Below are 14,621 nucleotides of genomic sequence, written 5' to 3'. Positions count from 1 at the left end.
ATTCCTTTTTTTTTTTTTAATTTAGACTTATCTAACTTTTATTAGAGAGAACCACAGAAATCATCTCTCCCTCTCTCTCAAACTTTTTCACAATGATAAGTTAACCAAAACTGGCAACAATTAAGCAAGAATATGGCATTGTTATGTATGAAAGCTAAACAGGACTGAAAAAAAATGACAACTTATGAGGATTTAATGAGGTTTTAATGTCTGTTTTTATTCAAAATTTTCAAGTCTAAATGATGTTTCAACTCTGTAATATTTATTGTAGCTAAGTGTTGAGCAGTCTCAAATAAGGATATAATTTGATTTACTGTCTGAGAAGCATAGCTCTTTTTAAATGCCTGATAGAAATGTGAAAATTCATTTATATGTAATAACCTAATCACCACCTTCTAACTATGACTACTCTACTAATGAGCTGGTAACAAACCTGAGATTCATTTCTAGAGACATCCTCTTTCTTTTCTTTCTTCAATTTACCATTGCTCTCTGAGGGAGACACACCAAGCTCTAATAACAGCTTCACTCGGTTTTCATTCTGAAATGCATATATGGAAAAACAAGAAATTTTGTAAAATACTTTGAATAGTCTATCCCAAAGATTTATTGAAAAATTTAATCAAAATCACAAAAACCTCAGATTTAATTTTTTCCACAAGTTTTTTCCTTTCTACTTTCAGCTTGTCAACTTCTTCGGCAGTTTTGGCATTTTTTATTCCAGAAACTTCAAGTACAGCCAAATGAGAATCCTTCTCACTGATTGCTGCAGCTAGAGCCTCTTGTCTAAAGTGAGAGAAATATCGCATTGAACCAATTAACTTCAGAGATATTTGATGTATTGGTAGTAATTCACAAACTATCAAATGCATAAATTCTTTTTGCCAAATGTGCTCAAAAAGAGTATATTTCATACTTCATTTCAAATAAATCCTCCAAAATTTGCCTTCTTTCAGAAACCAGATTGTGCAACTTTTCTTCCAGTGTTGATACTTTAACTTTCATAGGTGCACAATTTGTGCAGCAAGCATTGTGCACTTTCTGAAGGGCTCGTACTTCTGAATGTAGACTAGATATCTACAAAAATAAATATAATGTAGCCACTAATAAGAACTTATTTGCACTGTTATTATTAATGCAGTAAAATGATAAAATGATATTTCAATCCAAGAAAAATATTAATGATCCAATGAGCTATGAAATTAATGGAAAACAGTTTAACATTCAAAAGCATGAACTAAAAAAAATTTCACAAAAAATATAAGTATGCTTCTTTCAAATTTTGGAACCAGATTTCAAGCATAAAACTATTTATCAATGTCAAATTAAAATAAATTACAGCAATGGAAATCCATGATGATCTTACCTTTTCCTCTGCAGCTCGAATAATCATGTCCCTCTGTTCGACGGCCACTTCTCTCTCGGCTGTGATGCATACGCTCTCCCTTAGTGCTTCCTCCAGCTCTTCAATGCGATCCATTTGCTCTGAAATTCTCTCCTAAGAAACCAGATATTGTAGGGAAAAACGCAAATAGGGTAGGGAGAACAAAATCAAAAATATAAAAAAAAGGGATAAATAATAACTTGAAAAATAAAATGGAAATCAACCATAATAAAAAATAACGATAACTGAAAACTTTGAAAAACTAAAATTACATTAAAAAAAACAGTCCAAAACCTACTGTGCAAAAATGAAAATGAATATGTATAACATAAGAAATAATAAGCCAGAGATAATCAAGAAATTGATCTAAGTTCTAACTGGTACATAGACACTTAGACGCTTCCATTCTATCATATGACGAATCAATAAATAAAGTGAAATGAATCATTAAAGTAAATTTGATTCCCTCAGAAAAAACTAGAAAAGAAGCCAGCAGGTCCTGAAGGCTAATAATAGAGAAGGGAAGTGGAAAAAGAAGAAAAGAAAGAAGAAATAATGAACAGGTTATTCCAAAATATAACATATATTTTTTGAATAAAATTGCATGAAAGAGACATAAACGTATATTTTGAGCGTGTTCGTTCACATACCTGGGCTTTTGCAGCTTCTTTAGCAGCTTCTGATTCCCTGCGTTTTGCCTCTTCAGCTACTTGAGCACTTTTCGCCCTATCAGACTGCTGCCCTTTCTTGGCTGCTTGGAGACTGGCACCTTGTTCTTTCAAAGCTCTGGATAAAAATGAGATAATATGGGAATTAGTTCAAAGAATAGGAGAGTCAAAATATATGAATTGATTACCATAATTCAAGCACTTCAATGACTGTGAAAGTTATGGCAGCCTAATCAAAATGAACCAGATCAAACTCAATTGTTTTAAAGTGAGAATATAGTAAGAACAGAAAAAAAGAAATATAATTTCAGAATGCTAAGTTTACAGCAAAAAATTAATTTTTTTAAAAAAGCAATGTAATTCAAGTAAAAATCTTCCTAAAGTAATTCATTAAAAATAAAAATCATTATTCTTTGACAAACTTTTATGCAATCAAATTTTAAGTGGAGAAATAATAATGAAAAAAAAATTGTGATACCACATAATAAGTAGTGATCCATAAAATAAAAATACATAAAGAATATCTCATTTTTAAAGCACAGTAATACCTGAAGTTACACGATAGGTGTTACTGGCAATAACCACGTGAGTCTAGGTATAATTTTACATACAAAGACATGCAAACATTAGTAAATTGGGAAAAACACCTTTTTTCAGGTAAAACGTTCAATTAAAAATACAGTTATTAATGCTGGATGCACTAAATGGAAATTTAATGGAATGTAATTTTGATGATGATGGCTTTATGAAATCTAAATTGCCTCGTGGCTGCAATCAGATCCTCAAAATGTCCATATGTCCTGAAATCTGAGCAAATTAATGTGTTGTGTAGTATGCATCGAATGTTTTCATAGAACCTTGGTTTCAGAGGCAAGAAAACTTTCACTCATGGGTTGAAATTAATTAACAGCTGCAGACCTGATGAATTACTATTGATGAGCATCAAATTAATTATTAAACTTGGATTAAACGAATTTTTTTTAAGGCTGGCAATATATCAGACTTAGGGTATGGAATCATGACTGGTCTACATAAATGGTAGATGTGACACCAAACCTAGAAACAGCATAATCATGGCAAAGCTGTCATCTTTAACAATTTAATCAGTTTATGCTGTAGCCTCACAAAAATCAGCATTGTTTAGTACATACACAGTTCTGATCAACCAAATAATTCTTACTTAATTATAACCTAATAATTGCTATCAATCCAGAAATTATCCTGGGATTATGCTTGAATTTTAGACACGTGCATTGCGCAATTTTCCCAAAAAATCATGTAACTATGAGTAGGGTAAATCAGGGTATTACTATAAATGCATTCCTAAGATATTTCTATAAATTTCTCACATTTCAAAAGAACATCAAGGATTGACAAATGTTTTTAAATTGGTCCAAATTCTATTTATTATGAATGAAAAATATGATTATTTTTCCTGTCTCTTGAGATTTCTTAAGTAATGAAGTGATGTAATTTTAAGTTGCGTGGCTCTCATACAACTTAATTCAAGGTATGTGGTATACAGAAATACAAACAGCAACCAGTGTCTGTAAATCCAAAAAAACGAAAAGCTAAAAATAAAAAATGATTATCACAAAAGTTTCCCAAAAGCAATAGAAATCCAGGGATTGGCAGATCAAAATACAATTTAGGCATCACTATACCTTTTTAGGAGTTAAGCATAATTTTTTTGAGAAAAATGGTCCTGAGTAATTTATTTATTTATTTTTGGGACTTGGTGACATTTTTTATGTGGAATAAAGAATTACCAACATAAATTTCAAAAATTCTGAGCTTTTCTTAGACACTAATGTAGTAATCACAGATGGAAAAAGTTTTTTTTTTGCCATTGCCACATTACAACTGAGATTTGTCAAGCCCTGTGGAAATCATTAATATAGTGATATTTCCTCACTCTTGTAATGCTCTGATTTCCTCGTTGAGCTCAAATTTCTCTTTTTCTGTGGCTGTCATTAAATCCAACAGCCGCTCAAGTTCTGTCTGCATGCCAGTTGAATTCTCTTTAGCCTTCTGTGCTTCTTTCAGAGCTTTTTCTTTTTCTTCATTTGCTTTCTTCAACTGATCTCTAAATTCCTGCATTTGTTTTTCGATATTTGCATTGCGAGCACCCTGAAAAATATATTAACTTGTAAGAAGAGGAGACAAGTAACACAAGGAACTATTTTCACACATTTGATTCTAGTTTTCCCTGATCCCCTTTCCCACCCTTTTTTCGTGTATTGCATGCTCCCGAGATGCTGACACACTCTAACCCATTAACTGTGCAAATGTTCTAGAATTTACTTCACCACATGAGAAAAAAAAATTTTTTTTGTTCGAAAGACCAGAGTGCTTCCACTTTCTTTTGTGAAAGATGGATGGCACCTGCACTAAGAACAGAGGATTACTGAAAATGAATGGTAAAAAAAGCAAAGATAACAACATTAATAATAAAATAAATTTGTATGCCATAAATGCATTATTGTAGGAACTTTTAAGTGCCGGTAGTTTCTGTGAAGTGTGAAGGCTCTGTGAAGTGTGAAGGCACGTATTCATTAGCACACCAATCTTGTTACGTACAACCCCCTGCACAGTTCTAATTTATTCGTAGGTACACATAAACTTTCTTTTCTTTCTTTTGTGTTCATTGAAAAAACCAATTGCAGCTGAGTCCAGTTCAAGCAGCTCAAGTATCGTTCACAATACCATACAAATTACAGAACAACCAATTGCAAATGCTTACATTCATGATCTGCACGCTAATGTATGCCTTAATATACCAAATTGTCACTTGATAATGGAAGCAGTTAATGAGGTAAACCAATAATCACTTTTAGAGTTATGCTATTTAGGTGCAGTGAAATCAGCCACCAGCCTTAGAGATATTTTTGATATAAATTATATTTTAAGCAGCAATCTGATGGTTGAAAATTTTGTATTGTGGAAAGAAAGCAATGATGCAGCTATTTATCTGAAATATAATTCATCATGTTCTTGATATGTATTCCACTTTGATTTAGTGTTTAAAAAAATTGAAGAAACTAAAATTTTTACAAGGGTACCAAAAATTCCTATCTTATTCTCGAGAAATGAACCAATATTTAATACGTGAGAGCACAACAGCAACATAAAAAAACATAATAAACATATTAAAATTTCAAAATATCCAAGGAATCAAAAAATGTTTTGAGTTTTAAAAATTTGACTAAAGACTTAGAGCTTCAATTAGTCAGGATGTAAGGGAATTTACCTGCTGCTGTGTTTCTGCCTGCTTTAATTTCTCAGCACTTATTTTAAATTTCTTCTCAACATCATCGAGTCTTCGTTGTTTTTCTTCAACTTCTTTTCTCAGAGACATAACTTCAGCTTGCATAGAACTATCTTGTTGAACACTTGGGCGCTTTTGTTGTCGCAAACTTTGGAGATCAGACTAATATGAAGAACATAATAATAATAAGAAAAATATAAGCATCAATTAAAAGAAATCTATGAATAAATATTTAATTGCTTTCACTCCCTTTTGTTCTTAATGTATGCTTTGAAATCACTAACACTCTTCCCAAGATAAAACACACCATAAAAATATGAAGGACAATTACACTGTATATTAACTTTGAATATTTAACATGCTACATTAAGAGTGGCTAAGCTGCAGCATTTGTGTCACTGCTGGTATGGCATAGTCCTCAGAGTGGCACACTAAAGTTTGCTACAAAAATTTCCCAAATAGTGTAATTCACTTCAAGATAGAAAAATTTTCTTGTATCATTATTTTCTGTGTAAGAATTTTTTTTTGTAAATGAAGGCATATTTGTTTCCAATATGGTATGATTCTGTATATACTGGTGATCTGGTAACACTAAATAAGAGCAATGATAAAAATTGGGCAGAAAGCTCAAAAACCAAAGTTGTAGAGTAGCAGGCATGAGATTTTTGCCTTGATATTAGCATGTCTAAGGAAAAGGTTCCAAAAATGAATATTTTCCCCACCTAATGGACCAAGATGGCATGAATTAAGAGAAAATTTGGTTGGTATGAAATTATATTTTGGTGTGGTGCATTAATGAGGTTTAACTGCATTGATATTGGTTTCAAATCACATAAAAACTTCATTCACATGCAAGCTCAAAACTGGGACTGAGAAACATAAGTCTCAAAATAAATGACTGAATGGTATCAAGGCTTAATTTGTACATGAAAATAAAAATGTAAAATCAAAACATCATAATAATGCACAAACAAAATATACCATATGATAATATAAATAAATAAATACAGGCAAACATACAAGAAAATTCATCATCAAAATAAAAAGGGTGCGTGAACCGAAGCAGTGAAAATAAAACAAAACCTGATAACCAAAATTAATTTAAGGTTTCAAGAATGCCTAAATAAGCTTCTAATAACAAGAAATAAACGAAACCAGAACTATGATGCAACTAGCTTCAAGGGTCATTCCACAGAGGATTACTGCATTATAGCAGACAAAACTGACCTCTCTTTTCTCAAGTTCCTGGACAAGCATTTCAAGTTGAGCCTGAAACCTTTCTCTCTCAACATTGTAGCTTTGTATTTCTTTCTGAGCTTTCTCCAGTTGCTTCCGTAAAGGCTCAGAATCTTGATTTCCCTTTTCAGCATCCAATTTCTGTTTCTCTAACTCTTTCATAAGCCTGTGGACTTCTGTTTCTAATTTTTCTTTGTCTGCCATCAGTGCTTTCTCTATATTCTTTTGTGCTTTTGACTGGTCTGTCCTCAGTTGTTTGTTGATTTCTTTAACCTTTTGAAGCTCAGCATGGCAGTCTTCCAGTTCTTTCTGGATGACTTTAGTAGTATCTGCAGATTTTGCTAGTTCTGTCCTTAGCTCTTGCTTTTCAGTTTCTCCCTTTGTTATTATTTTTTCGATCTTCCCGAATTCTGCAGCAGCATCTGCTTTCACTGCCTGAAGATCAGATTTAAATTTCTCATTTTCTTTTTTCAGTTTTTCAGCTTCTTTACGTTCATTGTCCATCTGTTGTTTTATAAGAGTTAGTGCTTCATTTGACTTCATTAGTTCAGTACCAAGTTTTTCATTGTCTAACAGAACTGTCTCTAACTTTTCTGCCAACTTTTGACGATCAGCCTCCGTTGACTTTTGAGATTTTGACTGCTCAGATTTGAGTTTTTCATTGCTTTTTCTGATTTTTTTCATTTCACTGTGCATTTCCTCAAGTTGGTTTTGCAATGTAGATATATTGTCATAAGACTTTGTCAATTCCATTCTAAGTTCTTTGTTTTCTGCTTCGGCATTGTGCAATTTATCTTCCACCCGCTGGAATTCATCCTCAACAGTTTTTTGAGTCACCATGTGTTCAGATCTTAATTTTCTATTTTGCTCTTTGACTCTCATCATTTCAGTTTGCATATCTTCTATTTGTTTCTGCAAATCAGATATTGTCTCATACGATTTTGAGAGTTCCAGCTTCACTTCAGCAACTTCTGTTTCCTTGTTTTCCATGGTGTCTTTTAGACTTTTTATTTCATTCTCAAACCCTTTTTGTTTGGCAGTTGAAGCAGATCTTATCATTCTGTTGTCTTCCTTGAACCTCTCCAGCTCTACAGTTACATTTTCTACTTTTTTCTGTAGATTTGAGAGAGATTCGTGGTGTTTGCTCAATTCAGATTTCAATTTGCTATTTTCAGACTTCTCGGTTTTTAGCTCCCTTTCCAGTTTTTGTATTTCCGTATCAAGGTTTTTCTTGGTTTTCTGTTGTTCTGTTTGCAACTTGGTGTTACGCTCCTCGTACTTCTGCACTTCTGACTGAATACCTTCACATTTGGCTTTGTATTCAGCAACATCATTGTAAGCTTTTGAAAGTTCCATTTTTAGTTCTTTATTTTCGAGTTCTGTGTTTTGAAGTTTTTCTTCTAGTTTTTCGAGTTCTGCACTCACTGCTCTCTGTGAAGCAGACTGATCTGCTTGAAGTTTTGTGTTCCGATCTTTAAGTTTCTGTAACTCTGCTTGTGAATCCTGGAATAATGCAAGCGTTTTATTGTAAAGTTCTTTTGTTTCCTTTGATTCACTTTCTTGGGCAGTGTACTTCTTTTCTAACAATTCAAATTTCATTTTCAGATCTCTAAGTTCTCGCTCGAACCCTCTTCCTTTTTCTGCTTCTACTTTCAGTTGGTTTTCATGTTCTTTAAGTCTTTTATTTTCCATGCCAGCATCATCAAGCTTTTTACTAATATCAGATATCATATCTTGACAGTTGGCGAGTTCGGTCCGGAGCTGCCTGTTCTCTTCATTGATATCATATAATGACTCTGTTTTCTCTAATTCACTTTTCAGTCGACTCTCAGCCTTTTCTAATTCAAACTTCATTTTTTGGTTCTGCTCTTTGGCCTTTTTCAACTCGTGTGTGGAATCACTCAACTGCTTCTGTATAGCAGTAACCTTCTCATATGCATTGGTGAGTTCCATTCTAAGCTCTTCCTTATCTGCATCAGCATCTTTCAACTGCTCTTTAAGAGCAGACACCTCATTGTCTGCTTCTCTTTTGGTTTTCTCTAATTCTCGTTTCAATGACTTAATTTCATCTTCTCTTTTCTTCACTTCTGCATTGGAGGTCTTGATGTCTTTCTGCAAGTCAGAGATGTTATCATACAGCTTTGTTAGTTGAGATCTTAGCTCATCATTCTCCCGTGTTGTATCGTCTAATTTTTCTTCTGTTTTTTGTTTCTCAACGTCCACTAGTTGAAATTTTTCCATATCTGCTTTCAATTTCTGTTTTTCCAGTTCTGTTTTCTTGAGTTTATCTTCCACCTTCCTTGAATTTGCTTCAGTCTCCTTCAGTTTGTACTGAACATCCTCCAGCCTTTTCTGTGCACTAGAAACATTCTCGTAAGATTTTGCTAACTCCACTCTTAGTTCTCTCATATCAAGAGATGAATTCTTCAATTCATCTTCAACTTTTGTGCACTTATCCATCCACAGTTTAACTTTATCAGCATCAGTAGCTGCCTTCTTAAGTTCCTCTTGGGACTTCTTCAGGTCCATGTTCAGTTCATCACGCTGCTTTTGAACACTGGTCATAGTTTCATAGGTCTTCACAAGCTCCATTCTAAGTTCTTTATTTTCTGCATTAGCATTTTGGAGTTGGTCTGTGAGCTTTTTGATTTCATTGCCCATCTTATCCTCACAAGCCTGAACATCTGCCTTCAACTTTCGATTTTGCTCTTCCAGAGTCATACGGTCATTCTGGGAATCCTCTAGTTGTAGTTTTAGGGTTGAAACTTTCTCATACAAAGTTGAAAGTTCTGTTCTAAGTTCCTTAATTTCAAGGGTTGCATTTTCCAATTGTTCCTCCAACTTTCTGATTTCTTTGTTGTCAGCCTGTGATTTCTCCAGCTTTAAACGCAATGCTCTGTTATTTTCTTCTGATTTCTTCAACTCAGAATTTGTGTCGTCCAATTTACACTGTATATCTGCAACTTTTTCATACAATCTTTTCAATTCAGCTTTGATTTCAGCATTATCAGAGTTGGCCATGTACAGTTTTTCTTCCATTTTGGAAAGTTTCGATTCCGTTTTTCTAGCTTTCTCCAAGTCTGATCTAAGTCTGTGAATATCTTCTTCAGCTAGTGCTAACTCATCCTGGCATTTGTCAAGTTGTTTCTGAATAGAAGACATGGACTCATAAGACTTTGCAAGTTCAAGGCGAAGCTCTTTTTTCTCCGAATGAGCATTCAGAAGTTCTTCCTCGACCTTAATGAGCTCTGATTCAACGGTACGTTGAGATTTGGCTTGCTCAGTCTTGAGTTTGGCATTCTGCTCCTCCATTATTTTCAATTCTTTATCATTTTCTTCAAGCCGCTTTTGCAGACCCGTGACAGTTTCATATGTTTCTGCAAGCTCCATACGAAGTTCACGGTTTTCCGCATTTGCACTGAAGAGCTGCTCTTCAATCTTTTGCAGTTCAGCATCTGCCTTTTGATATTTTATTTGCTCTGATCGCAACATTTTGTTTTCCTCTGCAAAAATATTCACATCTTTCTGGGCATCTTCCAACTGCCTTTGAAGTGTTGATGTGGTTTCATATGATTTTGCTAGTTCCATTCGCAACTCTCGTATTTCTGAATTAGCATTCAACAGTTCTTCCTCAACCTTCAAGAGTTCTGTCTCGACACTTCTTTGAGAATTTGCCTCAGTCTTTAACTTTCGCACCTGCTCTTCAGCATGCTTCAAGTCACCTTGAGTATCTTCGAGTTCCCTCTGAATACTTCCCATAGTTTCCAAAGTCTTAGACAACTCCCGTCTCAAGTCTTTAACCTCTGCTATAGCTTCTTCTCGCTCTTGTTCTGATCTTTGCAACTCTCGTTTCAGTCTCTGCAACTCCATATGAGAATAATCTAATTCTACTCTAGATTTCTGATGATACTCTTCTGTTTTGCCTCTGACTGCTTTGTAATGATCCAACTCTTCTTGCATTTCTTGAAGTTTCATATCTATCCTTTCTCTGTCTTCCTGGTTTCGCCTAATCTCTCCTTGGGCTCTTTCATATTTGTCCCGAACTCTGTCGAATTCCCTCTGTAACTTATCCACTTCTCCTTTGCTAACGTACTGATCTTTAAAATGTCTGTTCAAAGACTGTTCAGAATCTTCAAGTTCCTGTTTCAATTTTGCGATTTCAGATTGCAAATTACTGTTCTCTGCAACAGATTTATGCAGCTCTGCTTCAGATTTATGAAGAAGCATGCGCATTCGGTCGGTTTCATTTTTTGCACGCTGTAAATCATTGTCTGCAGCTTGTTGATTAGTGTGAAATCCATCAAGCTGGTTTCGTACTTGTGTTAATGATGTTTGAAGAGTTTTTGTTTCAGCAACAAGTGTATCTTTCTCTTCTTGAGCTTTTTTCAAATCAACTTGTGCTCTCTCTAGGCGATCTTTAGCTTTTTCAAGCTCAAACTTTACCTTTTCAACTTCTTGCTTCTGCCTATCTTCAGATGTAGCGTGTCTCTCTGCTTTTAACTCAGCTACTTCAAGTTCCCTTTTCATTTTATCTATTTCAAGGTCATGCTGATGCTTCAATTCTTGAAGCTTCTGGAGTTCAGTTTTTGATGAATCCATTCTGCTTCTTATTCTATCAATTTCGAGCTGCAGTTTTGAAATCTCTTCGGTCTGTCGAATGTGATCTCTTTCAGCAGAGCTCTTTTCATTTAGTAGCTTCTCATTCTCAATACTGAATTTATGATTTTCTGAGGTGAGCTTTTCTTTATCTCGTGTCACCCGTTCTAAGTCAATAGAAACCTTACTATGTTTGTCTTTCAGCTTTTCCAAGTCATTACGGATCTTTTCAATTTCTAGTTGTGCTTTTTCTTGATTAGTATGGTGCTTCAGCATCTGACTTTGATAGCGTTCTATGTCTATTTTTAGTGTTTCGTTATCTGCATTCAGCCTATCTCTTTCTGCATGGATTCTTCTCAATTCCTCCTGTTGACTTTCTGCACGATCTTTCAGTTTCATGATCTCATTTTGAGCTCTGGCTAAATCTTCTTGAGATTTTTCATGACTTGTTTGCGTCTTTCCAACTTCGGTTTGAACACGGTTTAGTTCGTTTCTCAAGCTGTCTATCTCTGTTTGGAGGTTCTCTCTCTGCATTTGAACTTTGCGGAGAGATTCCTGTGACTTTTCATATTGTTCTCTCATCACATCTAATTCCATCTGTGAACGATCCAACTCAGATCTAATTTTATCTTCTGAATCTTTAGATATTGAAAGTTGAGCAATAGTCTTTGAATGACTTTCTCTCAATTTATCAAGCTCTTCAATAGCAGCTCTATAGTCTTCTTTAGTTTTTGATGATGATAAATTAGTTCTTTCAAGCTCTAAACTCAGTCGTTCTATTTCTGTGTGAAGTTGATCTAATTTCGCTTGTAATTTGAATACATCAGAGTGTGATCGCTCAGATTTATCAAGTAGTTTCTCATATTCACGTTTGTATGAATTCTTTTCCTCTTCCACTTTTGAAAGTTGAAGCTGGAGTTTATCAACTTTTTCCTTAAGCGATTTCTGTTCAGACTGTGAGCATTCCAGATCATTATGTGCCCGTTCCAGTTGATTTTGGGCTTTCTCAAGCCTGTCTTTAATCACATCGAATTCTGCTTGAGAGTTCTCTTTGTCCTTTAGAGCTTTGCTGAGTTGTGATTGTAAAGAATCTGTCTTTTCATGCACTTTTTCTAGCTCCAGTTGGCAGCTGTCTTTTTCTTTCTGAACACGGTGGAGTGTTGCTTGTGTTCGCTCAAATTTTTCTTGAATTTTCTCAACCTCCATTTCCATTATTTCTTTTTCTTTCTGATTTTTCAATGCGTGAGTCTGAGCCTGGTTTATCTGTGTCTGAAATGATTCTAGGTCATTCAACGATCTCTCCCTTTCTGACTGCATCCTTCTGATTTCAGCATTTGCTTTATCTAGTTTCTCTTGGATTCTGTCCGTTTCAACTTGCGAATGATCCAAAGCTGCCTGTGTTTTCTCATGTTGGGCTTGACTCTTATTAAGCAAAGTTTGAACTCTCTCCAATTCTGAGTGAAGTTTCTCACAGTCAGCCATAGCAGTGTCTCTCTCTGACTGTGCTCGAGCCACAGTGGCCTGCACTCGATCGTATTCTTCTTGAATGCTCTCTTTGTCTGCCTGGGCATTCTCAAGTTTGGCCTTTAACCTATATATTTCTCCTTGGGATCTCTCTATTTTCTCTTGAAGTTGCTCAACTTCTCCTCTTGAACGATCTTGTTCTGCCTGATGCATTCTATACTCTGCTTGTACACGGCGTAATTCAGTCTGTGCTTTCTCTAGCCGATCTTGGAGTCTCTCGACCTCTTCGGATTGAAAAAGCTGAGATTTTCCATAGGTATTCTGGGACCTATCCAGCTCAGATTTGAGCCTGTCTAGCTGCTCTCTTAGGCGTTCGTTATCCAGCTGGAGCCTGGCATATTCACTGCGACTGCGATCTGTATCTGTAAGAGATTTCGACATTTCAGATTGAATCTTATCCAGTTCTGCCCTAGCCTGCCCTAATTCTGATTGAGAATTTTCCAACTTCACTTCAATTCTATCTTTCTCAGCAGCTGCTTTTTCTAGCCTCACCTGTAATTTCTCCATCTCACTTTCCAGGGCATGAATTTTCATCTTATACTCAGCTATATCTCGTTCATGTAGCTCTCGTTCTTCTGATTTATCTTGCTCAGCTCTGTCTCTTTGTTCCCGCAGCTGTGATATTTGCTTATCTTTATCACCTATAGCCTCTTCAAGACTGGACAGGGCACCTTCAGATGAGGAATGATGAGCTTGCATTGCTGTTAATCGAGCTCTCGCCATATCTACTTGGTTGTCTTTTTCTTTCAGCAAGTCTTCAAGATTCTCAATCTGAAACGAAAAGTATATGCAAATGAGTTTTTGTGGGAAATAATTGGAAAGCCTCAATTTTGAAAAAACACAAAGAATATATCTCCAGATAGTGTTATGCTGTGCAAGTCCACTTAAACTGGTTTTTAGGCATTAAATCAACAATTTAAAAATTAAACACAAATACAGTAGAGCCAACATGTAACAAAGGTATACAGTCAGCCTTGCTTAATCGGGTAACAGATGAATAGATTCCCTACTTACACCAATAAAATCCTCTGGAACCAAGAGATTTCTCCCATAAGCCCCATTCACATGTGCAACAAAACATCCCGGGAAGTTCCTGGTAATGGAGATTTTCGCTACAAACCATTCACATGACGTTTAGTTTATGCCAGTAGTTCCCATCTTCTTTCCGGAAGTCGTCACTGGTTACGTGGGTTTAACGGAAGTGGTTGATTCAAGATGGCCGACGAAGGAGATTACAGTAGTTTTTGCAGTGCAAAGGATTATGGGAAAGAAGGTCGGTGTCGAGCACCAATCCACCTAAAGAAAGATGGGCTTTTTTTGATGAGCTACTCTCCCACTTTTTTTTCTCTACGAGAGGAAAAAAGTTGCCATGCCGGTACTTATCATCAAAGCGACCACCAATCTTGCACATGTGAATAGGCTATAGAAATAATGTTAAAGTTTTCCATTTAAGTGATAATTTCAAAAATTATTTTTTAAATTACCATTTATAATTAAATATTAATTATATTTAATTATATTGTAAAATAAACATAATAAGTAAAAAATAACCCTGCTCAATCGAATACAGTGATACCTTGGTTAACAAAAATTATTTGTTCCAGAATCCCATTCGTAAGCTGAAACATGATTTATTTAGAATCATAGATTTACATAGAAAACATACATTTCTATGAAAAAATTGTTTGATTTGTTTCAGAAAAGGCCAAAAATTTAAAGACACATTTTTTGAAACACCAAGGAGTGCTATAAAAAAAGATAAAAACTGAATGAAGGTTAAATTTGGAACACTGGAATTTGATAAATGAAATTTATAAGAAGATGAGATACGAAAGACATTTCATTTTACACTATGTACATAACCTACACCTACAACCTACCTATCTGGATAAAGATTCCGAGGTGGACATACACTGGTGTAAGAAATTAAGAGAATTTGCAGACT

The 14,621-nt window shown here is 35.0% G+C and overlaps 1 protein-coding gene across 4 annotated transcripts in view; it reads right to left on the bottom strand.

Moving 5' to 3' along the window:
* The window catches only part of LOC149078754 (uncharacterized), an 89,124-nt gene that overhangs the window by 9,784 nt on the left and 64,719 nt on the right, over positions 1 to 14,621 (bottom strand). For 3 of the 4 annotated variants that reach the window (XM_089240853.1, XM_089240854.1, XM_089240855.1), the window contains 8 exons: positions 6,548 to 13,447; positions 5,303 to 5,482; positions 3,968 to 4,182; positions 2,035 to 2,170; positions 1,367 to 1,498; positions 917 to 1,077; positions 639 to 786; positions 434 to 541 (listed from right to left, as the gene is read on the bottom strand). In XM_089240853.1, coding sequence (XP_089096979.1) covers positions 434 to 541; positions 639 to 786; positions 917 to 1,077; positions 1,367 to 1,498; positions 2,035 to 2,170; positions 3,968 to 4,182; positions 5,303 to 5,482; positions 6,548 to 13,447 — 7,980 coding nt within the window. Of the gene's footprint in view, positions 1 to 433; positions 542 to 638; positions 787 to 916; positions 1,078 to 1,366; positions 1,891 to 2,034; positions 2,171 to 3,967; positions 4,183 to 5,302; positions 5,483 to 6,547; positions 13,448 to 14,621 lie in introns of those variants that run through there. The other variant, XM_089240856.1, reaches the window with a different exon arrangement.

The sequence above is a fragment of the Pholcus phalangioides genome, unplaced genomic scaffold (genome assembly GCF_987345545.1).
Source record: "Pholcus phalangioides strain wild (caught in Gottingen) unplaced genomic scaffold, Ppha-v1.0 ptg000013l_1, whole genome shotgun sequence".
Lineage (NCBI taxonomy): Eukaryota > Metazoa > Arthropoda > Arachnida > Araneae > Pholcidae > Pholcus > Pholcus phalangioides.
The sequence above is the reverse complement of the archived record's forward strand: the minus strand, read 5'-3'. Positions and strand labels throughout refer to the sequence as shown.